Raw genomic sequence first — 25468 nt, 5'->3', positions numbered from 1 at the left:
TTTTCTGATCAGCAGTTAGCCTGTATTGTGGGGCCAAATGACACTCTGTCCAAATGGAATATTTTAAAACTTGTCCTCTCAAGGTCTGGGAAACAATAGTTCATGTCTCATCTGAGGCAATAATTGTCTGCACCTGCTGAGTCAGGGACAGGAGAGCAGCAAACAGATACAACTCCAGCCTCTGGTTTCTCTCTTTGTCCAGGGGACCTGATGGGGTGCAGCTCGAGAAGGCTAACAGCAGTGTCGCCACTGTGACTGGGCTGCAAGTGGGAACCTACGTGTTCACCTTGACTGTCAAAGATGAGAGGAACCTGCAAAGCCAGAGCTCTGTGAATGTCATTGTCAAAGAAGGTACCTCCCTGCCCCGGGTTGTTGCAGCAGCCTCAGGGTTAGATAACTGAGGAATTCATCATCTCTTGTTTGGCTGCAGAAATCGATTTAGAGAGGGTGTGGGGAAGAAAGTTGTGGTAAGAGCAGCTGATACTTGCTTTTCTAAAACAATCTTCATTGAGAGTGATTGTAAGATGATTTTTCATTTCTTGCATTCCCCTCTGTCCCTTTCTCCTTTCCTTCGTTCTCTATTGAATAGGGAAAGAATTAAGGTTTTTTTCCTTTGCATTTTTATTTTGCCTCTGTGCTGCTAAGACCTGGGGTTTCTGTGACTCTCCCACTAGCTACAGTGACACCTGCTGTCAGACTTCAGAATGACTGTCCTGCACTGGGGCTTTCTGTGCTTTTCCTGTGAACCTGAACGCTGAAGCCAACGTGAGACAAGAGTTGATAGGCCTTGCTCTGGTTTTCAGGCTCATGATCAGTAATGGCCTCGAGAGAGGGCTCCAAGCTGACAGTAGGAAAAACCATCAGATATTATCCATATTACCCATATTTTAAAGAGAACTTGTGGTATCAGTTGGATGAAACCTAAACTCCAAGGCTTTAATCCAACTGGGCTTTTGTTTCCAATTATCATATACCTCCAAAGGACAGAAATGGGTTCCTTTCGGGGAGGCTGCTTTGGGAATATAGGAGGAAACTACACTTGTCCCCTCTGTTGTATGGGTCAGAGAGTATTTCTCTCTCCATGGGACTGGAGCCTCAGGGCCTGTGGCAATGGTGGCTTTAAATCTACACCTTTAGCCCTGGTCGGTTTGCTTGGTGGTTAGTGTCAGCCTGTGGACTGAAGGAGCATGGGTTCAATTCCTGTCAAGGGCCCACACCTCAGTTGCGGCTCGATCCCTGGATCCGGTCAGGATGCGTGTGGGAGGCAACCAACCGGTGTGTCTCTCACATCGATGTTTCTCTCTCTGTCTCTATCCCTCCCTTTTACTCTCTAAAAATCACTGGAAAAAATATCCTTGGGTGAGGGTTTACAAAAAATAAAAAATCGATGCTGTTAGTTGCTTGCATGGATAGACTCTTAAAACAGTTCTCCATTTAATTCCCCATAAACATCATGAAGAAGCACTTCCTTTTTTCCCCTAGAATATTATATGACTTCAATGATTTCTCTTTGCTTAGAAACGAACAAACCACCTATAGCCAAGATAACTGGGAATGTGGTGATAACCTTGCCCACGGACACAGCCGAGCTGGATGGCTCCAAGTCCTCAGATGACAAGGGAATAGTCAGCTACCTCTGGACTCGAGATGAGGGGAGCCCAGCAGCAGGGGTAAGTGTGCCAGGAGCTGGAGAGCAACACATGTTCCAAGGGGTGAAATGGGGAGAGGGGGCTGAGCCAGATGGTCTACTGTTTTAACCAAGTGGTTTCTTATATCAAACCTGGATTGCGCTCTGAAATCAGGGGAGGTTAAATGACTTGCCTGGGGTCACTGCAAGCTAGCGTGGCACAGGATGAGTTTCTCTTCCCTAACCCGAGCAGCCATGGGCTGCAGTGCTGTTCTGAGCAGAAGCTGCTAGAGGTGAAGCAGTCCAGCTCAGAGGGGCCTAGTGGTGACAGAGCAGCCACTGAGTCCATGGAAGGAGTTTGTTTTGTTTTGCAAACATAGCCATGTTATTCAACCCCACAGGAGGTGTTAAATCACTCTGACCACCACCCTGTCCTCTTCCTTTCCAACCTGGTCGAGGGAACCTACGTATTTCATCTGAAAGTGACTGATGCGAAGGGTGAGAGTAACACAGACCAGACCACTGTGGAGGTGAAACCTGGTGAGTTCATTGAGTGATGAGACTGAGTGGAATTGCTGGATAAGCCAAGCAGGGTCTCCATCCTGAGACACCTTCTCCCCAGCATGGACAGAGCCAGATTTTTTTTAAAAATCTAGAAACCCCAAGCTGAAAAATCCTTAGAGTCTGTCTGTTCCAACATTACCTCTCCTACCCACACAGGAATATGGACCTCCTCCTCCTCATCTCAGATGGAGAAACAAAAACTCAGAGTGGTTGTGTCAGAGCCGGGCCTTTGTGCCCAAGTCCAGCACTTCCTGCTCTACATGTGACTGATGGGAGAGGGTACCCTGGGGATCTGAGCACAGGAATAACTTGAGTCATGATGTCTCATCAGCACCCAAATGCAGAAAACATTTATTTTTATAAGTTGAGCCTCAGGCTTTTTCTGACAATCCAGGGAAGGTAAAGTAACTGGTGTCCTTTACATTTTTCAGATTTGCAGAAATAAAATTTCTTTCTTAAATAGATCCATGTTTTTATTTTGCTTTGAGGCTAATTTGGTTTTAGAGAGGAAGTGATTGTGGAGTGGGGTAGAGCTTGTTAAATTTCTGAGCATCTGATGAGGAGGGATTAACTTTAAACCCGCTCTTTATTATCTAGGCCAAACCTGTGTATCGGTATCTGAGATGGGAAGGATCTTGGCAGATCTTCCAGTCCTTGTCCCATCTCTCTGAAGGACAGCACCCAAGTCACTATAAAGTCTCTTCTGTGGCCCTAGCTGGTTTGACTCAGTGGATAGAGTATTGGCCTGGAGACCAAAGGGTCCTGGGTTCGATTCTGGTTGGGGGCACATATCTTGGTTGTAGTCTCCTCCCCGGCCAAGGCCCTGGTGAGGGCGCACGCAGGAGGCAACCAATCAATGTGTTTCTCTCACATTGATGTTTCTCTCTGTCTTTCCCTCACTGCTCCAATCTCTCTAAAAGATCAATGGAAAAATATCCTTGGGTGAGGATTAAAACAAACAAAATAAAGTCTCCTCTGTGTTTAAAATCCGATCACATTGTCCACTAATTGTGTAAATTATACATCAGAACAGGCAAATGTTGCATTCAAGTGTGTGAATAAAGTATTCTGAATAATCACTGAACTTCCAAGTGTAGAACAGTCTAGGACATAATCAAAAGTAAAGCACAATGGTTTCCCAGTTCTAAGTTGTAAAAACACCATGTAGCTGTGTGAGGTGGCTCTAAGGAAATCCTTGATTCTGGGATCCTTGTGCCTGATTTCTTTTGTGTTGACTGTTTTCAAACCTACAGGGCAGGTGCATTCCCATTATTGATAAGAAGGTTGAGAAGGCATTTTCCCTCCCATTGTTGTAGGCAAAGTACACCACTCCCTGAAAATCAGATGTGGATCAGGAGAGGTTGCTAGATAAACCTACCCACAATGGAGAGTTCAGCAAAGCCAATTGAGAGGCTTTCAAAGCTTGTTTCTCTCTCCCGCGCCCACTCGCTTCACTAAACCCTGTTGCTTCCCTGACACCTCCCTCCCCCCGCCCCCCAGCACATGGTGGTAATTCTCAGGTTGACATAGGGACCAGGAGTCCTTTTGAAACTCCAACACCATTTCTGTACGCTCTCATTCCTTCCTCTCCTGTGCCCAAGCACATGCACAGTGGTGGGTCTGTGTTACCTCTCCTGCTCCTAAAGCCATGACTAATCCACATGCTTTCCAGATCCTAGGAAAAACAACCTAGTGGAGATCATCTTGGATGTCAACGTCAGTCAGCTGACTGAGAGGCTGAAGGGGATGTTCATCCGCCAGATTGGGGTCCTCCTGGGGGTGCTGGATTCCGACATCATTGTGCAAAAGATTCAGCCGTACACGGAACAGAGGTAGCTGGGCAATGAATTGGGGGAGAAAAGAAAGACCATCGCCTCCCCCCACCCCCCGGGCTTTGTGACTGAGCTGAGAAATAGTGTGGGTAGATAGAGAAGAGTGGGCTCTCTGACCAGGAACCACTCATGGTGTCCGTTTCTTTAATGAGCTCCTCTCTTCTGATATGTGTCACGTGCTCTGTACTAGACACTGCTGCAAGGTGCCAGGACACCAGGTCAGAAGAGGTCCATTATGTTTGAAGGCCAGTCTAGTAGGGAAATAATCAAGTAAACATCAGTACAGGGTGGGTTTGACAGAATGTGTGGTATCGTGGAGGCACAGAGGCAAGGGTAATTAATTTTTCCAGAGGCTGGGGTAGGCGATAGTCCAAAGATTCTTCCCAAAGTAAAACTTGCATTGGTCAAGCTTAGGGAAATCAGGAGGAAATTCAGAATGGGGGAACAGCATAAGCAGTGGTCCTATGGTGTGAAAGCACAACGATCCCTCTGGAAGAAATCACAGGTTCAGAGAGCTTACTGGGCCCCAGAATGTGGTGGAAGGTAAGACTGCTGTGTAGACTGAGAATAGTCATATTCAAGTCAAGAAGTTTATATTTTGGGCTGGAGGACTCAAGTTAGTTTGTTTTATGTACCTGAAGTTTTTGTTTTGTTATTACAGCAAGGAGATTGGTGGTTGTTTTATAAGGGAGTTCAGTAGTGTGAAGGCTAGACTGAAATAGGGAGACCAAAGACTGGGAGACCAAGCAGGAAGCTTTGGAGTGGTCTAGTAAAAAGGTAATAAAACCTGAATTAAGGTAATTCCAATGGAAACAGCAGAAGAGGAGAATAAGAAGAAATTCAGGGGTAAATCAACAGGACTTGGAGACCCTGTGAGGTATCAACCATGAGGTTTTGGGTTTGGATGCCTGAATAGATGTGAATGCCATTAATTGAGATCAGGGATACAGAAAGAATCAGTTTCAAAGAAAAGATAATGAGTTCAGTTTTGACTGTTTAACTTGGTGTGTCTATGGGTTGCGTGGGGAGATGTTTCGTCAGATAGTAACAAGTATAGGCAGGAACTTGGGGTGGAGGAATAGCCAGAGAGAGGGAGTCTGCATCCGAGCAGGAGTCAAAGCCATGAAGACAGATGAGACACACCGGGGAGTGTCAAGAGGGCTGAGGACAGAGCTCTGGAGAACGCATATTTACCGAGGAAAGTAAGAAATAGTCAGAGGGGTGGGAGGAAAACCAGGTGGGGCTGGTCTGCTGAAAGTTAAGGAGGGAGGGGGAGGGGCCTGCCAAAGGATTCAGATGCTTACAGAGACGCAGGTGTGGTAAACACGTTTTACTCAGATGTTGGGGGACAGAGGACAAATTCATTTTATGGTTTGAGGATACAGAGATGGGAAGTATAACACCTCTTTGAAGAGGTTGGTGCTGAAAATAACATGGGGGATAAGATCAAAAGAACACCTTTAAAGATAGGAAATACTTGAACATTTTTACAGACTGAGGAGCAGGTGCAGGGAAAGTAGACAGGGGCGTTTAGAGGGTTATAAAGGGACATAGGTCTTGGGGACTGGCCCTTGTCGAGCAGGAGCACCACTCTGGAGATAGAGGAAAGGAGGGAAGATGTGCTTTTAGGGTGAATTTATAGGTAGAGAGGATGAAGCTTGAGACCATTGGTGCCAACACCCTGTGTTTCGTCCCTGAAACTGGAGACAAGGCCTTCTGCTTGAGGAGGTGGGAATGAGATGGGCAGCATGAGGAAAGTGCTAAAGGTTGGGGGTAGCAGCTCCAGGAATGGGTGCCGGCTTGAGCAGTGTTGGTGTCTCAGCCAAGGTGAGAGACAGGTGAGAGCAGTGGTTCCCAAATCACCTGGAGCTTTGCTGAACATCATTACCCGAGCCTCACCCACAGATGATTGCACTTGGTCTAGAGCAGCGATGGTCTGTGAGGTCCGAAAGGTTGGCGACCGCTGGTCTGGAGCAATGGTTCCCCGCGTGGGTGGGGCACACGCCCCACAGGGGGGCAGTTTGACTTTTAAGGGGGACAATTCGAGAATGAGTTATTAACAGTGAATTTTTTGCATTTCTTATGGTTCTAGGGGCCTCATATACAGTATATAAATATATATTGTGACATATTTATGCATTTCACTTCTATGTTTTGAAACTTTATTTGCTATTTTTTCATATCTCTACATATTCTTATTGTTGTTAACAATTTCTTAGTGATTTCTTTCTCAGTACTTCAACTGTCCTTCGTTCTTTTATTTTTCTCTTTTATGGATGCCATGTTCTTTGGAAGCTTGTTTAGATGAAGTTAATGGCCTTTTAGGCTTCCTCTATGTGAATAGGAGGTCACCTTTTGAATAATAAGAATTACATGTCACAGGGGGGCATCAGGATTTTAGAGATGCTTAGGTGGGGCACAGCCAAAAAAGGTTGGGAACCACTGGTCTAGAGTGAGGTTTGGGCACCTGAAGTCTAAAAGCTCCCCAGGTGAACCTAACATGCGACCAGGGTTCACTGGGTCAGAGACAGCGTAGTGATTTAGGACTTGGTGTGTAAGCTCTGCTCAGCAGCCTGGGAGCAGGCAGGGATCCATCTAGCTGTGCTGTCGGCTGGATACAGGCAGTGGAAGCAGCGAGAGTGCTGGTCAGAGCACTGTGGAAGGGTTTGCTCGCAGACTTGCTGACCCCGCATCAGGCATGAGGGAAGAGAGGAGCATCACAGTGGCTGGGTTTCTGGCTCGGGTTTGGTTGGCTTAGTTGAGGAATGTTGGAGGGACTGGATACTGGGAGGGAGATAGTTAATATAGTGGGAAAGAGCATGGTCCTTCCTCCAGACAGGTTACCTCCCCTCTCCAAACCTGTTCTAGCAGTAAAAATGCCAGTACCCATTTTATAGGCTTGTTATTGAGGATCCAATAAAGTAATGTTTGTATAGTCCCTAATGCACAGTAAGTGCCCAGTTAATGGTTGTTATAAGTTTATTTTGAGACATGTTGGATTCAAGGTGCCTGTGGAACATCTAGGACAGATATTCTAGCAAGCATTAAAGATAAAGATTTGGTCACTCAGGAGAGACGGGGAAAGGAGTTTAAAGATTTGAGAGTTACTGGTATATAGACAGAAATTGAAACTACCCATGGATTAGGTCACTATAAGAAAATGAGAAAAGGACCACAGATCTTTTATGGTAAAGATTTGTTTCTTGATTCTAGAATTTATGTTACCTATTGTTGGCCTTTTTGTACAGCAAGCTTTTAGAAAGAGTTTTATGCCAGTGCTTCCCAAACTTTTATGTCATACCACACAGGAAATTATGCCATTTACATGGCACTTTGGGGTAAACAGAGTTACACTGTAGCAACTGGTGCCACCCAGCTACGCTGTGTGCGGAGGGCATCAGTATCTTGGGCACACCTATAGACCCGTGTGGCCCACTGCTTGAGAAGGTTCGGTCTGTGAGACTAACATGAAGTAAAAAGGCAGGCTACGAAAAGTGGAGGCCAAGCCATAGAGAACAGATTTGGTGCCACCCAGGTGTGAGTTCAAGCATGGTCTGCCTTGGACAGAAATTGACAGTCAGAAAGGAAATAGATTCTGGGCCTGGAGTAACAGAATCTCGTTCCAGCCACACCATCGTGTAGTCTTGTTACTGTTGTAGTAACGATCGTTTTGGCCTGTGGATAATTATTGGATGCCGTCTGATAATTTACATTTTACAAAGCATTGTGGTTTGTCATACAAGTAACGCAGGCACAAATCCAACAGCACCACAGTCTTAGCTGTTAAAAGGCTGACAGCAGGGATGTGGTCATAACCAAATTCCCATTTTCCTGGCCTCTGGTTACCTGTTTGGTATGGGTCCTCTTGTTAGCTGGGGCAGTTTAGGGCATTTCTAAAAGCATAGGCTTTGGGATCAGACATATCAGGGTTGGTATCTGGCTCTGCCAGAATTAACTGTGTGACCTTGGGCAAGTTACTTAACCCCTCTGAGCCCCAGTGTTGTCCTTTGTAAAAGGGAGCGGACACCGGTAAGGCCTTTCTCCCTGGCTTGCTGTAAGAGAATGCATGTAATACTTAGCACAGGCTCTGGCACAAGCAGCGGTGCTTGGCCAATGGTAGCTGCTGCTGTTGTTATTGACAGCTTCAGCTTATTCATATATACCATTGCCTGTCTCTGCAGCACCAAGATGGTATTTTTTGTTCAAAACGAGCCTCCGCACCAGATCTTCAAAGGCCATGAGGTGGCAGCGAAGCTCAAGAATGAGCTGCGGAAACAAAAGGCAGACTTTCTAGTATTCAGAGCCCTGGAAGTCTACACTGTCAGTGAGTAATTCTGGGGCGTTGGGAACAAGACCCTCCCCAGTAGCCCCTCTCACCTGTCAGTCCCCACTGTCCTCGGGTCTCATCCCCTGTTCTCCAGGAACATGGAGATAATTTCTTCCCTCCACTACTGTTACCATGAGGGTCCTGATTCATAGAGGTTCTTAACCAGGGGTCTGTGGGCCCCTGAGAGTGTTCAGAGGGCTGTACATTTTAGAAAAAATTACATCTTTCTTTTCATTAACCTCTAACTGAAATTTATTATTTCCCTCCGTTATGAAGGTAGGCAACAAACTACACTGTTAATTGAACCCATGACTTTGAGGCAATAGCAGTCAGAGGTAATTTCTATCACACAACATGATGACATATTTTTACCCATCACTATTTCAAAGTTATCAGTTGTGAGACTCGCTTCTAGATCTTGCTACTTCATTTTTTAATAAAAGCACACACATATTATTTTTAAAAATTATATTCTTAGATATTTTAAAAACACATTCAATGTAATTGCTTTCCTTTATAATACTGTGCATTTTATTTTGCCAATTAAATTACTCAGAGAAGTGGGTCTGCAGGACATGCAATATTAAGAACTGCTGATACACAGAAACAACAAGTAAAACCAATCTGGAACTGCTCTGGCCTGTGTGGCTCAATTGGTTGGTGGTGGGTTCCATTTCCGGTCAGGGCAAAAACCCAGGTTGGGAGTTCAATCCTCGGTAGGGGCGAGTGTGGGAGGCAACCGATTGATGTTTCTCTCACATCAACCTCTCTCCCTCCTGCCTCCCTTCCTCTCTCTAAAAAATCAAAAACAGTTTGGAACCATGTTCCAGTGGCCTTTCTAACTGCTCCAGTTGTGTCCAACTGTGAGGATAGTTACGGGTAATGTGTGTAGAAGCTCCTGGAGCAGGTCTCCCAGGCCACTGAACGGGGGTGCCCTCCTGCTTTCACAGGCACGGGACGCGGACTGTCCCCCGGCTCTGACTCCTGTTGTCTTTCCTCCCCTTTCTGCTCCTTTCAGCATGCCAGCTGAACTGTTCCGACCATGGCCACTGTGATTCCTTTACCAAACGCTGCATCTGTGACCCTTTTTGGATGGAGAATTTCATCAAGGTGCAGCTGAGGGATGGAGACAGCAACTGTGGTGAGTTTTCTGGTTGGCATTGTGCCAGCTGGTTTAGCACTGACTGGTTCTGAGTTGTGAGTGGGTGGGTGTTGGTGTTTCTGAGGCAGATGAGCAAGCAAGGAGAACTTTGTGTATTTTCTGTTTGCAGAGGATTTTTACTTCTTTCCTCTGCACTTGCTCAAGGTTAGAGGAAAGCTCTGAAGCAGTTGTGTAAGAACCAAGCTGAAATCACACCAACTGCTCACTGCAACTGCCAACTGCAGCCTACATCAAACTAGCTGCAAGGCCTGTCTTTCTGCTTCCCGTCCCTCTGTTATAGCTCCCCACTGTCCCAGGGCCTCAGAGAAGGGACTGGAAAGCGGGACAATTCTGAAGGTTTAAAACTTGAGCTGCCTTCAACTCTTATGTCTCACCTTCCCTGGGGAGCCCTGGGTCATTCTTATCTATAGAGTGAAGCCATCTCTCGCTCAGGTGGGGGCAGCCCCGACCTCCCTTTAGCCTCTCTCTCTACAACCCTGACCATTTTGTTTTTCTTGGCAGAGTGGAGCGTGTTATATGTTATCATTGCTTGCTTTGTCATTGTCGTTGCCTTCGGAACCCTGTCCTGGACTGTGATCTGTTGTTGTAAGAGGTAAGTTGGATTATCTTTGGAAATTCAGTCTTCCAGTCACTGTAGTCACTCATCAGAGAGGTATCTGGCCTTTCCACACGGAAGGCACCGAGTCCTGGGCTCCTCCCTTCCTGTCAGTGTTACAGTGCTCTGGCCCACATCCTTCAGCCAGTGCTGTCAGCGCAGTGATACGCAACCTGGGAAGGGTAGCTAGGGTGGGGTGGGAGGGCCTGGGTATGGAACTCATCACATCTCTAGGATGTATGTCTTTTAACACTCCATACCTCAGCCGCACGACCTTAGGAGATAATTTTCTTTTCGGCCTTCCTCACTCGTTGGGATTCACTTGTATACAAGTTTTCACATAGTTACAGACTTAGGTTAGTCATGGTTAAGGGTAATGGGTTTTTTCATTTGGTCTTCCTGTCTAGTCTTATAATACTTAATAGTAATGCTTATTATGTTTTTCATTATAAGTATGATTTCTACATTTACTGTGTGTCAAGCACCATGATAAATTTTATAGATAATAACTGTTTTAATGCGCATGACAACCTTTCCTCGTCTTACAGACTTTACCTGTCCATGGACACACAGTAAATAAGGGGCAGAGCTGAGATTCAACCTGCAGTATAACCACATATAAGACAGAAAATTAAAAGAACTTTTAAAAATTCTCACCACTAAAGACGATCACCATTAACAACTTTCTTGGTTTAATGCTTTCCTCTCTACCCACACCCCTCAAGCATACAGTTTTCATTTTCTTTACATTTTTAACCAATCTGCCCCTCGGTACCACTGTGGACTGGTGAGTCCACGCTAAGATAGCCACGTCTCCCTTGCCCTTTCCTGGAATTGGTGAGGATTATTTGAACAAATTACAGTTGCCAACTTTCCTGGCTGAAAGGCAGGAGAAACAGCTCTCCCACTAGCACGGGCATGGCTGGCATCCTATGGGGTCTACCTGAACCTCACGCACAGCCTCCTTCCTAAGCAGGGGAGGGGATTGCGTTTTTCAGGCAAAAAGGAAAACCCAAGAGAAAAAGCAAGTACAAAATCCTGGATGCCACGGATCAGGAAAGCCTGGAGCTGAAGCCAACCTCCCGAGCAGGTAGTAGCCCGGGGAGCTGGGGCTGGGGCGTCTGTCTGTGCACTCCCTGTGAGGAGCCACTGTCACTCACAGCTGTTTGTGCTGGAAAAACATTTTGTGTCCTGCCTGATGAAGGCCGAAGGTGGGCTTGGCCCTGTGCTGGCAGAAGCTGCCTGCTGGACCAGCTCTGATGCCAAGGCTCTCTCAGCAGTCCTTTCACTTTGCAGACAGGCGAGGCCTCCTGCTCTCCTTTGCCTGCTTATTCCCTGGAGTTTCGCTCTTCAAGCTGTCCTGTGTGGTCAGGCTCAGGGACTGTGGCTCTCCTTTCTGTGCAGACAACAAGGTGAGGCAGTGATGCGATTAAAGGGATGTCTGCCAGCTGATCTCCTTTCACTTCTCTCCAGTGTTTACAGGTAGATCCACAGGCTCTGTCCTTGTCTTAGAGCCAGAGGAGGGCAGGTTCCCAGCTGGTTCCAGGGGTGGGGCTGGGAGAGTCAGGACTGCAGAAGGCCTCCCTTCCTCGCTGGGCTGTCAAGGGTGGTTTCCATCCATCATGGATGCCACAGGACAGGCAGCATCTATATCTTACTCATCTGTGAACATGGATTGAGACCACTGTGTACCAGGCCCTGTGCCAGACACCACTTGTATTATAGCAAACCAGACAAACTCATAAATACACACAAAGGTGATAATGAAAGGTCTTTATAAAGATTAACAGTCAAGCTGAGCCCTGAGGGATGAGCAGAAGTTAGTCATGTAAAGACTGGGAAATAGCATTTCAGGCAAAGAGTAGTCAGTGAAGGTCATCTGCTGAAAAGAGCAGAGGACATTTGAGGAAGTGGAAGGAGGCGACATGATGATCATGGGGCAAGTGGCATGAGGTTGGACGAGTAGGGAACTTGCTGTAGGTTCCGAAGAGCAATAGGGAGCCACAGATAGATTTTAAGCATTGAGTGGTGCAATATGATTGACATTTTAAGAAGGCTACTGTGTGAAGGAATTGGAGAGGGGCAAGAGTAAGTGAAAGGAGATTCGCTAGAATGTCCTTATGGTAGAGATGATGAGACAGAGGCAAATACACTTAGGGGGAACTTAATGAGGTTCGTGGTATGTTGTCAGAGGGGTGTGAGAGGAAGGATGGTCCTCCCACCAAGCTGCTGCTTTGAGCATCTCTGGTTTGGGTGATGTTACTGCTCGAGATTAGAACGCCTGGAAGAAATGGAGATGAAGTGTTTGTTTCAGGACAGTTATGGATTGGGATGAGGAAATGAGGCTGGAAGACTGACAAGGATCAAACTGTGAAAAGATTTGTACATCAGCCTAAGGAATTAAGCATTTATTTTGATGTGATGAGAAGTGACATCTTCAAAGTGCTGGCTTTAGGAAAATTCATCTAATGATAACATTTCATCAATTGAACGGGAGAGACAGCAGGAAAGGCCAGGGTTGGCTTTTGACCTGACAGAGAATGATAGCACTGTTGACAAAATATGGACATCTAGTGCAGTGATGGTTTGGGTGAGAGAAGATGAGTTACACTGAAGTCAACAGAACAGTTAAGAGAAGTGTCAATATATAGGGATCTTCTATATACTGGTGGTATCAGTCAGCACCACATAAGTGGGTCAGGTCCCTCTGGGGAGAATGTTGAAGGATAAGAGAAGAGCCCAGGGCTGAGCAGCCTAAGGATGGTCATCAAGAAGGGAGAAGGGGCATCATGAAAGAGTGGTCAACAGTATTTGCCGCTGCAGGAAGAGAACTGAGAAGGATGACAACACAGAGTAGTTTCTGATCACCTAAAGAGCTAGAGTAGGGGGGGTAAGAGATCAACCAAAGGACTTGTATGCATGCATATTAGCATAACCAATGGACACGGACACTGGGGTGGTGGGGGCTTGTCCTGGGGGGCAGGCGTGGTGGTGGTGGGGGGGGGGTCAATCGGGAGAAAAAGGAGATATATGTAATACTTAAACAATTAAAAAAAAAAAAGCTCGAGTAGTGGTGGATGACAGCAGAAAGTGCAGGTTTTTGTTTTTTTGGTTAATATTTGCCCGAGGATATTTTCCCATTGATTTTCAGGGAGAGGGAAAGACAGAGAGAAACATTGATGTGAGAGAAATACATTGATTGGTTGCCTCCTGCACGAACCCCGACCAAGGAGGAGCCTGCAACCAAGGTATGTGCTCTTGACCAGAATCGAACCTAAGACCCTGTTATGCAGGCCGGTGCTATACCCACTGAGCAATACTAGCTAGGGCGAAAGTACATGTTACTTAGGAAGTAGGCGGCGTGGAATTGGAGGCCCTAGCTATTTGAAAGTCCTCGTAGAAGCTGAGCAATGAAAAGTGAAGCAGCAGCAGGACAGGGCTTCGAAGGCAGTCTCCTCGGATGGGGTTCACGAGATGTAGATGGTACAGGTGCGGTTCCTGAGAAGGATGGAGTAGGGCAAAAAGGAGAGAGGAGTATAAATGGAACTACAACACCTCTTCTGAGGAAGGGAGGAAAAGCTGGCTGGCCGCACTAAGTGCTGGGTTGAAATCGGAAGATGGATTGCAGTATGGCATGCTTCTTGTGAAAGGGGAGGGTGGTAGGAAGAGCCCGAGAGACCAGCGTGACCAGTCACATCTATGTAACTACATTGAGACTAGGCGAGGCCCAGCAGGCCCTTCTCTTAAGGGCAGTGTCTAACTAAGGGGGTGGTGAGAATGCCCTTGGATTTGGGGTGGCTGACCAGGCCACAAGCCCTGGCTCTTGTTTTGGGCTCTGTGGATTAGCAGGAGCAGCCTAGAGCAGGGTCACTAGTAGGATGCGGAAATGGGATTCAAGACTATATTGTACTAAGTATGGACTTGAAGTTCAGCTTGAAGAAGGGAATTAGTGGGGCATGTTGTAGAGGAAGACATGTTGTATAGAAGTGTTTGCTGGGAGCCAGGGTAAGCCTGGGTGAGGGGTGACTGGAGACAGAATGGTCCCACCTGAGGGAACTCTTGGGGACAAAGGCCGCCAGGTGGAGCATGGGGCGTGCCCCCTCCGGAGATGGGATTCACATTTAGCAGCTGTTCTGTTGGATTTTGTTATGCTATTCTATCAATTTTTTTAAAAGACAAACATTTTATTGAAGTATATTAGGTTGAACCATGTGAAATTACTATTTAGCTTCTAAAAATGGCATTTTTGTAGTTCTAATAAATATGTTATAAACAGTTTAATGGGTTTTCACAACTGAACAGGCACATGTAATCAGCCCCCCAGAAGTGCCTCCTTTGTGCTTCTCTCCAGCCACTGTCCCCCCTCCCCTTACTTCTAATATCTTGGGAGTTTGATATAAATGAAATCAGTGTATTTGGCTCCTTTCACTCAACATTCTATTTATCACATTCACCCATATTATTAGAGCAATAGTTCATTCATTCTTATTGCTGTACTGGAGGCCCGGTGCATGAAATTTGTGCACAGATAGGGCCCCTATGCCTGGCCAGCGATCAGGGCCAATCTGTGGGGCAACCAGCAGGACGATCCCCCCCTCCTCCTTTGCTAGCACCCACCTTAGCCAGCCTGGCCTACAGGCAGCTCCTGCATTGAGCATCTGCCCTCCCCCCAGTGGTCAGTGTGTGTCATAGCAACCAGTCATTCTACTGTTAGGTCGATTTGCATATTAGGCTTTTATTATATAGGATAATTTCCAGTTTGAATATTTTTATTCATCAGGCATACTGTTAATTGGCAATTGCTTTCTATTTTTGGCTGTTATGAGTGGCATTATAGATATTCCTCTGCCATGTCCTCAGTGGACATATGTATGGGTTTCTGTTAGGTGCAGACCTATGAATGGAATTGCTGAGTCATAGATGTCTGTTCACCTCCCATTGATGTTACCAGTTTCCCAGCTTGTACTGTGTAGTGAGCAAAGGTCACTCACTTCTCCAAGCAGAGCAGAAGTCCACAATGGAGGGCCCTGGGTAGTACTATGTATTGTGCAGCCAGGAGCATTTGTCTCCCTCTCAGGCTCCTGTCCTCTGCAGCTATGGACTGGAAGGGCTGTGGGGAAGAAGGGAAGCTTCGAGTGGGGACTGGTTGGGGAAAGCCCCCAGAGGGCACAGAGAGGCAGGGGTATTTCATTTACAGGGGCAAAGCAGGGGTATGGAGGACCTTGAGCCTCACCCGGGCGTGGTTCTTATGTTGGCTAATCCCCCACCACATTGGAGAAGCCCAAGATGCTGAGGGTTCTTCTTTGGCCCTGCTGCTCTCCAGCCATGTCCCAGAACTGTACCCGAGATGGTCCCCAGATGCAGTCAGAGTCTGGTTGCCCTCAGCATTCACAGACTTCAGGCATGTCTGGCGGGGAAGGGGCACAATGGCTCTGAATCATCTGGGGATCTGAGTGGGACCTGGGGAGGGAAAGTGATTGTTGGGTGATGAGTGTTCAAATACCTCATCTGACTAGTCACCTTTTTAGGAAAGGAGATAGGTTAGCTCTTGGGGGTAGCCAGGACTCAGAGCACTGCCAAGCTGGATTCTCATTGTTGGAAAAAAAGTCCCATTTCTAATCCTGCTAAGCTGTCTCAGCCTACCTTTTGCTTTCTCTGGAATATTATTTGTACCAGTCAGAGCCCAAGCCATCTGGCTGTTGGACAGGATCTGCCCTAAAGCCATGGCCAGACCACATTGTACAGTGTGGTCTCCCTGCAGCCACAGGGACAGGAGTAAACGTGACCTCCTCCATGGCTTGGAGAATCTCAGACATATTTTCTGACCTCAGGTGCTTCTTATAGGTCCTCATTTGCATATTCTGATGAGCTGATGGCTTAAAAAACTGTCTCAGGGTCCCTGTTTAGTCAGGCTCTCCCAGCAGGAGAGCCCTCCCGAGCCATGTGCCTGCTCTCCCACCTCCCGTCCCGCTCAGTGAAGCCAGTGCAAACATCTCTGTAGAGTGAAGTCCAGGCTGACTCAGTGTCAGAAACTGGCGAGCACTTCACACCCATGCTGAGCTTGCTTTCCTGCCTCCCAAGAAGTCCATCCTATTCATAAAAGGAGATAAAACATTGAGCATTTAAGAGAAAGAGAATGTCATTGGGTGGCACTAACCAAAACTACTGGAGATAATCAGCATTGGAACTGTTGGTCTCATTTACTCTGACTTCCCTTATAGGGCTGTTCCAGCTAGCCAGCACTGGGAAGACTCAGGAAGCCGCCTCCTTCCCATCTGCCCCTCCCAGCAGGGAGAGGGGACCATGACTCCCTGTTCCCCTGCTCTTCAGGCTGGGGGGAGGGTGTGGCTTAAGCTGGGGAAGGTTGGTGCTCCTGATGCGGAAGTTCCTTATCTCCCTTGCAGGCATCAAACAGAAAGGCCCAATGCTGAGCAGCAGCCTGATGCACTCTGAGTCGGAGCTGGACAGCGATGATGCCATCTTCACATGGCCAGACAGAGAGAAGGGCAAACTCCTGCATGGTCAGAATGGCTCTGTGCCCAACGGACAGACCCCACTTAAGGCCAGGAGCCCACGGGAGGAGCTCCTATAGCCAGCCACCTGGTCTGTCTCCTCAGGGTAGAGGTCGGCAGTGCTGGGGTCCAGAGCATTGCCAGGCTGGTTCTCAAACCTTCCATTTCAGTGGGCAGCTGTTCTGCCAGCATTTGCTGGTCATCTCCCCCCCATATCATCCACAACCAGAGCTGCTGATACCTGGATCCAGAGACATTCTCCAGGAACCCTGAACAAAGCTGTGAATGAAGAGGTTTCCTCTTTAAACCATCTGGTAGTCTCCCCTCACCTCTTACCTCCTCTTTCCCCCGCATATCCTCACCTCAGGGCCTCCGTTTTTGCAAACCCCTCCCCTGCTCTGAGGGTGGACACAGCCAGCTCCCTGTTGGCAGTGTCGCACTCCCAGAGCACCTGCACAGCGAGGACTGGCTGTGCCCCCCACACCTGGGTACAGAACCAAGCACTACCAGTCCACAAGAGCCTGCCCTATATTCTTCTCTTTGGGATCACTGGGTCCAGAGGATGTAGCACCCCCTTCTCCTCACCACAGACGCTGGGCTGGTGGTGCAGACATGGTGTCTGGCCCAAGGGTAAGGGAGAGCTGGCTATTGTGTCAGAGCAGTGAGGCTGGACACAGACCGCCTCCCCGTCTCTTCCTGACCAGTGCTGGCCGAGAGCAGAGCCACAGCTGACTGGAATGTTATGGCATGAGAGCGCATGTGTGCGATTGTCCCACCCTGTTCTTTGTGTCCCGTGTGTGTGTGTGTGTGTGTGTGTGTGTGTGTGTGTGTGTGTGCGCGCGCGCGCGCACATGCGCATTGGCTCCTCACAAGGCGACCCTGACCTGGAAAGACTTTCAGTTCCTTGGAAGAGAGACTTCCTATGGTGTCTGGGTATTGAGGAATGGGAGCTTTGGCGGGAGTGACTTTTTAAAAAGAAACTTACAGTTTATACTACTGTCTGTTGTGAGATGATTAAACATGCTATTTAATTGTACATGTGCCCACTGACTGTGCTACTGTGCTCCATCACTGACCTGGACCATAGGTCCAGCCACCGGTGCATCCCTGAGAGGTGATGGCCTCCAGCAGGGAAGTGTGGGACTGGCATCAGTGCTGTGGCCAATGGTGCTGGGGTTGTGCCTCGACAGCTGCTTGGCTACTGATGGAGGAGTGCATCCCTCCTGGCCCCTGCTGGCCAGCTGCCCTGGCTTTTAGGAAGGGGAGTTTTCTGTCCATTCAATACCCACAGCTCCCCCTTACCCCAGGGCCTGTCGCCAAGGAACCCCAAATATAAGGCATCCTTGCATTTCTGGAACCCCACTAGGTACTGTGCACATAGAGGAAACTTACCAGGAAGCAAAACTCAAAGAAAACTCCTAGAGCTGGAAGGCTGTAGCGTTGGCCTTCCTGCTTGGGGAGAAACTGTTCTTTGTCCTTACAACTTCCCTTTGGCCCATCTGATAAGTGGAAGGAGCTGAAGAGGTGGTCACATACATTGAGAGGTACTCTCTGAAAATAAGATGGAAAGAAGGTGCATGCAGTTGGGCCATCAGTCCCTGGAAAAGAGAGTTTTAGGAGCATGGATGAGGCCCTTGACTTTTGTGGAATCTGTGTTGATTGGTTTAAGGGGCCTATACATTCTTTCGTTATGCCCAGACCATGATTATAACCCCTTCCAACTATTACCCCTCAGTTTGGGGGGGGGGGGGGTGTTGGTGGTGGCTACCTAGTTTCCAATATTTCCAGCATTGGAGCTGTGGCTGTCTACTGTTGTGCCTCCGGCTGGAAAGCGTTGCTCAGGTTTGACACTGAAGGGTTTTGATCAGGCTTTTTTTTTGTCACAACAAAAAAAGTAGTTCCCTCTCATGCAAAGGACAGGTTTTGGCCAGTGTTCTATCCAATTCTCACTGCAGATTCAAATTTGCCCTTGTCTAACCCCCACCCCTTCTCACTTCTAAGCTAATCACATTCTGGCAACAATAGCTGTGGGTCCTATGCTGACTGTCTATTAGAATCACCTGAGCACGTTTTAAACCACACTAATACCTGGAACCCACACACAGGAGGTTTTGATTTTTGAATATTTAACTGAACTTTTATTAAGTAAAAGTAATAATCTGTGAAGCCATACCAAGTCCTGGACTAGGGGAAATAGGCAGTTGGGTTTGGTAGACAAAGAGGTAAAGTACCCAGACACCCAGTACCTCTTAACCACTGCAGGGAGAGGCCCCTGAAGTTGGGTGAAGAGATCAACCGTTCACCAAACCAAGGTCCTTTCCCAGGAACACAGCTCATCTACATTTCCAGACTTCTGCACAGTATGGGCAGAAGAGAATTCCATCTTCAGCCCTGGCCCATTAAAGTTTTCTGTGACTCCCGCTCCCTTCCTCTATCTGCTGGCCAGAGCAGAGGCGCATTCGGGGAACCTTCTTCCTGAACCACCATCTGGAAGACAGCTGCCCTACCAGAATGGCCTTTGGATTGTTATGAGAGAAATAAAAATATATTTTCAAAAACTCATAAGATTATGGGTCTAAACCTACCAGTTTGGTTCAGTGGATAGAGGGTCGGCCTGCGGTCCCATAGAGTCCCGGGTTTGATTCCAGTCAAGGGCATATACGATGGTTGTAGGCTCCTCCGCGCCCGGGCTCTGCTTGGGATGCATGCAGGAGGCAACCAATCGATGTGTTTCTCTCACATCGATGTTTCTCTTTGTTCTTTGTCTTTCCCTCTCTCTTCCACTCTCTCTAAAAAGATCAATGGAAAAATATCCTTGGGTGAGGATTAACAAAAAATAAAGAATAAAAATAAAAAGAGCCCTAACCCATTTGGCTCAGTGGATAGAGTGTCGGCCTGTGGACTGAAAGGTCCCAGGTTCAATTCCGGTCAAGGGCATGTACCTTGGCTGCGGGCACATCCCCAGTGGGAGGTGTGCAGGAGGCAGCTGATTGATGTTTCTCATCGATGTTTCTCTCTATCCCTCTCCCTTCCTCTCTGTAAAAAAATCAATAAAATATATTTTAAAAAAATAAAAATAAAAAGATCATGGGTCTAGGCTCGCTTCTATCACAGGTCTCCCTGGGCCCAAGTACATTACTAGGGTTGACGATGCTTCAGCTCAGGCTGCCACAACAGTCACTCGGGATTTATGCTGCCCTAGACGGCATAGCAGTACTGACAGCCACTGCAGGCAGGGGGTAGAACCTGAAATTACAAACCTGCCTCCATTGCCCCACACATCCCAGCACAGCCTAGTAGAGGCAGTTGAGACACCCTTTCCTCCCCCCACCCCACCCCAAAAAAAAAACACACAACACCCAGCAGTGACAGCAGCCATTAGTGAAAATTAGGGAATTCTGGGAGTTCAGAAAATCAGTTCTCTACCATCCACCATATTCCTAGGGGTGCCCCTTAATTCACGTAGGAACATGGCATTTTTCTTAACAAAAGCACTGCTGCTATATTGTGATTGTAGAGGATCAAATACTGCAGGTAAGAAAGAAAACAAGAACTTGTGCTATACCACCATCTAGTGGAAAATAAAGTGCCCTAACTATCAACATGCTGAATTGTTGAAAGCAAAACAGTAAACAAAGTTCACTACCTCAAATGCACATAGAGAAACAATCCATCAAATAACATGACCAACCAAGGTAACTTGGCAGCACACAAAATGAAATATCCAGAAACCAAATTCAGTCATGGAAGATGGTGATTTAAATGTCAGAATTCAAGATTGCAGCTATCAAGAAACTTCAATGATATACAAGAAAACTCAGAAAGGCAGTTCAATGAGGTAATTGACTAAAGAGACTGGAACTATAACAAGAACCAAACAAATTCTGGAGCTGAAGAACTCAATAAATGAGGAATGCATTAAAGAGCAATGAAAATAGAGCAGATCAAATGGAAGAGAGAAACAGTTCAAAGATGGAAATCTAGAAATGACCCAGGAGGAAGAAGAGAACCGAGAGTTTAAAATGAAAGAACTCTATGTCCTGGCCTATGTCAGTGGTTAGAGCATTAGCCCATGCGCTGAAGGGTCTCAGGTTTGATTCCCAGTCAAGGGCACATACTTAGGTTGCAGGTTTGATCCCCGCCCTAGTAGGGGCATGTGCAGGAGGCAACCAATGTGTCTCTGTCACATCAATGTTTGTTCACCTCCCTTTCTTGCTTCCACTCTAAAAATCAATGGAAGAAATTTCCTTGGGTGAGGATTAACAAAGAAACAAAAGGAACTCTGAAAACTATCCAACATTAGAAAGAGCAATATACGGATAACAGGTATACCAGAAGAAAAAGGAACAGAGAGCCTACTCAAATAATTGAAAAGAACCTTTCCAAACCCCATGGAAAGAACTGGACTTTATAATAGAGGAAGTGAACATAACACCTAATTATATCAATGCAAAAAGACCTTCTCCATGACACATTTTATTCAAACTGTCAAAAATCAATGACAAAGAATTCCCAAGGAAGTTAGGGAGAAAAAAAAATACCTACAAAGGAAACCCCATTAGATGATCAGATTTCATAGAACATAACAAGACAGGAGTAATGGAAGGAAATATTCAAAATATTGAAAGAACCATCAGCCAAGGGTAATATATCTAGCAAGTTAGTCTATAGATATGAAGGAGAAATGAAGGCTTTCCCAGACAAAAGCTGAGAATTTATCACCATAAGCCCTGCATTGCAAGGATTGTTGAAAGTAGCTCTTTTATTGAAAACAAAAAGATAAAGGTATACAAAACTGAGTAAGATGACTAACAGAAACAGGAAACTGGAAATCTACTTCAGAATATGATATTAAACAGTTATAACAAAGGTTAATGGGTGGACAGTGAAGAGATGCTACTGCAATGTGGTAATATCATAAAAAGGGAGAATTTGTGACCACAAAATCATAAAAGTGGGGTGGAAAGTGACTTGAGTGGGTACAGGTGAATGAAGATAAGACTGAATCAGAAGAACAAGGACTACCATATGTATGAAACATTTTACATAAACCTAATGCTAACCACAAAACAAATATCCAGAGCTGAGATTCCAAACATAAAGTGCAAATGGAGAAAAAAACAACATAGAAAACCACCAAACTAAAATAGCAGACAGAATCACAAGGGGGGGAAAGAGAGATACAAAAGTAGCAAGAAAAGATAAATTATCTATAGTAAGTTTAATACATCAATAACCCCCTAAATGTAAATGAACTAAACATCAATCAAAAGGCATAGAATAGTGGGACAGATTAAAAAACAAATCCCAACTATAATGTTGCCTGTGAGAGACCACTACAAAGACAAACAGGCTCAAAGTGAAGGGATGGAAGATGATACTTCAAGCAAATGGCATCCACAGAAAAGTAGGTGTAGCAGTACTTATATCGAACAAAATATTTCAAGATAAAAAAGTTAAGAGACAAAGATGGCTATTTTATAATGATAAAGGGTACAACTCATCAAGAAGACATACCAAATATATATTTGGACCCAACCTGATGAGAGCACCAAAATACATAGAATAATTTACCAGCAGACCTAAAAGAAAAAAAACGGATAAAACTACAATTCTAGCAGAGGACCTTAATACCCCACTGACAGCAATGAGAGATCACCCTGACAAAAAGTCAATAAGGAAATAGCATTAAATGACACATTAGACCAAATAGACTTAGTTGATATGCTACAACTTTCCCTCCTAAAACGACAGAATACACATAATACTTGTAATTGTTGGTCTTCACACTTTTTCGGTTGACCTGGACATTCTTTGTCTTTCCCATCAAAATCATCACTTTTAAAGCGTTTAACCAGTGCTCACAAGTATCTTGAGATGGAGCATGTTCACCATAAGCTTCCCAAAGTATACGATAACTTTTTCTTCAAAATAAATGAATTAAAACTTCCCACAAATGCTCGTTTTTTGGCATGAAGTTCAACATTTTTAAGCGTAAAAATATCTATGATGTTAACACCTTCAGCAAATTTGACATATGAAGTTTTGAAGCTTGCTGTCAATACAACAAAATAGCATACATATCAAATCGCATATATGTCAGCATATGTGTAAATCCATCTAGTGAAAAAAATCTGCATTATTAACTGGTACGCCTGCTTATGTGGAGATTAAACATGCTACTGAACAACTAACTATAGATTCAAAGAAGAAATAAGAGATGAAAAGATAAACAGAGACAAATGAATATACAACATACCAAAAGTATTGGGACACAGCAAAAGTAGTATTAAGAGGGAAGTTTATATGTACAGGCAGTCCTCGAGTTACGTCGGACTCGACTTACATCGTTTCGTGGTTACGTCGCCATCTCCCATTTACAGTATTAACCCTTTGCACTCGCTTTTTTTTTTCTCGATTCCTTTATTCTACTTGGGATTTAATTTTTTAAATACCCCAGATTTTACAAAGCGCGGCAGTAGAATAAAAAACTGGAGTTTCTTTTCATACACTTATTTATTTGGATTTTTTTTTTTTATATTTCAAATTATTGATACATTCAAAGAGTATAAAAAGAGCTGCTACCGAGTGCAAAAGGTTAAAAAAAAAAGTTCCGTCATTTCGATATATATACACATGTGCTTTATGTTTTTTATTATTTATTTACCACAAGTAAAGGTTAGGAACTGTTTCTTTTAAAATTTTTTTACTGTTTCACTTCATTACTGCTGTGTATGTGCTCCATGTGAGTGACGCAGGTGCTTATGTAGGTGGGTTCCGACTTACAGTGAAAATCGAGTTACGTCGCGCCATAGGAACGGATCTCCGACGTAACCCGAGGACTGCCTGTATACTAGTGTCCCGGTGCATGGATTCATGCACATTGAAAGGAAATTAATTAGAAGAAATATTTTAATATCGCTATTCGCCCTTTTTCTATAATAGAAGTGTCAACCAAATTCATGATCGACAATGACAGATTGAAACACACACACGTGCGATTGGCGCCAGCAAGAGCTTTATATGTATCGCACATGTGTGAGTCAACTTAGCCTTTTATAGCTATAGAATAATTTTGCTTAATTAGAACTGCTTTCTGATTTAGCTAAACTTTTTCCAGCCCAGTGAAGCACCCCAACTTCTCTTTCAGGTAATTGTCAGCAACACAGCAGTAAATATCAACATGAAGCAGATTATTATTGTAGTTCACCCAGGGAGAACAAAGGGTAAAATATTTAATTGTAGCAGTGTTTGACTATATTCTGCGCAGTGAGAAAACCTGAAGTCATTTTCAAGGTCCACCATTTCTTACTTCTTTTCAGTTGGGTCAAGTTTCTGAACTTTCTAAATCTCTGTTTTCTAAAATAGCAGACAGAAGGAAAGAAATAATAAATATTAGAGTAGAAATAAAAGAAATAGAGATTAAAAAGGCAATAGGAAAAAATTAATGAAACCAAGAGCTGGTTCTATGGAAAGATAAACAATAAACAAACTTGACACACGTCTGGCTAGACTCACTAATGAAATAAAATCAAATAAAAGAATGAGAAGTTAAAACAGACACCACAGAAATCCAAAGGAGTATACAAGAATATTATAAAAGTCTATATGGCACCAAATTTGATAACCTAGAAGAAATGGGCAAATTCTTAGAAGCATACGAACTTTCTAGGCTGAATCATAAGGAACTGTAAAACCTAAATAGACCAATCACTACAGTAAGGAAATAGAAAGAGTAATTAAAACCTCCCCCAAAATGCTGGTGAATTTTACCACCTTTCCTCAACCTCTTCTAAAAACACTCAAGAGGAATACTTCCCAACTCATTTTAGAAGGCCAACATTACCCAGATACTAACACCAAGAAATACAATACAAAAAAAAAGTTACAGGCCAATTTCTCTGATGAACAAGATGCAAAAATCCTAAATAAAATACTAACAAGTCAAATCAATATATTAAAAGGATCATACAGCCCTGACCGGTTTGGCTCAGTGGATAGAGCGTCGGCCTTCGGACTGAAGGGTCCCAGGTTCGATTCTGGTCAAGGGCATGTACCTTGGTTGCAGGCACATCCCCAGTGAGGAGTGTGCAGGAGGCAACTGATCAATGTTTCTCTCTCATTGTTGTTTCTAACTCTCTGTCCCTCTCCCTTCCTCTCTAAAAAATCAATAAAATATATTTAAAAAAAAAAAAAAAAAAAAAAAGGATCATACATCATGATCCAGTGGGGTTCATCCCAAGGATGCAAAGATGATTCATCATCCACAAGTCAATGTGATATACCACATTAACAAAATAAAACTTATATGATCATATCAACAGACGCAAAAAAAAAAAAAAACATTTGAAAAGATACAACATCCATTTATGATAAAAACACTCAATAAAATGATAGAAGGAAAGTACCTCAACATAATAAAGGCCACATATGATAGTCTTCTTTTCCATTTTTTCTGATTTTATTACTATTTTCATTTTCCCCCTGTTGTTCATTCTTTAAATTATTGAATTGAATGATTGCTTTATTCATTCATAATCTTTGTTCCCTGAAAATGATTTCATGAAAAGGAAACATGATTTTAAATCTAATTTTTCCCTCTCGGTTCTGCTTCAGCTGTGTTCCCAGATTCAGACATAATAATTTTATTATTCATTAGTCAATTGTAGGTGCTTTCTCATTTCCCTTTTTATTCCAAGGGTTATCCATCCTCCCTTTTACCCAAAATTTTGTTAGTTTTCAGGCTGTTTATGAAGTACAGTAATATCCATATTTATAATTTTTTATTAATTCTATCAGTATGTAATCCACCTTTTTTTGCATTAAATCCTTTTTATTAAATACTATGA

At 44.8% G+C, this 25468-nt stretch overlaps 1 protein-coding gene across 1 annotated transcript in view; it reads left to right on the top strand.

The window, feature by feature from the left end:
- The window catches only part of KIAA0319L (KIAA0319 like), a 105288-nt gene extending 87639 nt beyond the window's left edge, over positions 1–17649 (top strand). The window contains exons 14-22 of the mRNA XM_054721410.1: positions 203–351; positions 1519–1670; positions 2029–2167; positions 3864–4023; positions 8205–8347; positions 9369–9491; positions 10014–10104; positions 11106–11197; positions 16512–17649. Of these exons, the coding sequence (XP_054577385.1) occupies positions 203–351; positions 1519–1670; positions 2029–2167; positions 3864–4023; positions 8205–8347; positions 9369–9491; positions 10014–10104; positions 11106–11197; positions 16512–16699 (1237 nt within the window). The 3' untranslated portion in view covers positions 16700–17649. The remainder of the gene's footprint in view (positions 1–202; positions 352–1518; positions 1671–2028; positions 2168–3863; positions 4024–8204; positions 8348–9368; positions 9492–10013; positions 10105–11105; positions 11198–16511) is intronic.
- The last annotated feature ends 7819 nt before the right edge of the window (positions 17650–25468 follow it).

Source organism: Eptesicus fuscus, chromosome 9 (assembly GCF_027574615.1).
Source record: "Eptesicus fuscus isolate TK198812 chromosome 9, DD_ASM_mEF_20220401, whole genome shotgun sequence".
In the NCBI taxonomy this organism is placed as follows: Eukaryota; Metazoa; Chordata; class Mammalia; order Chiroptera; family Vespertilionidae; genus Eptesicus; species Eptesicus fuscus.
The sequence above is the reverse complement of the archived record's forward strand: the minus strand, read 5'-3'. Positions and strand labels throughout refer to the sequence as shown.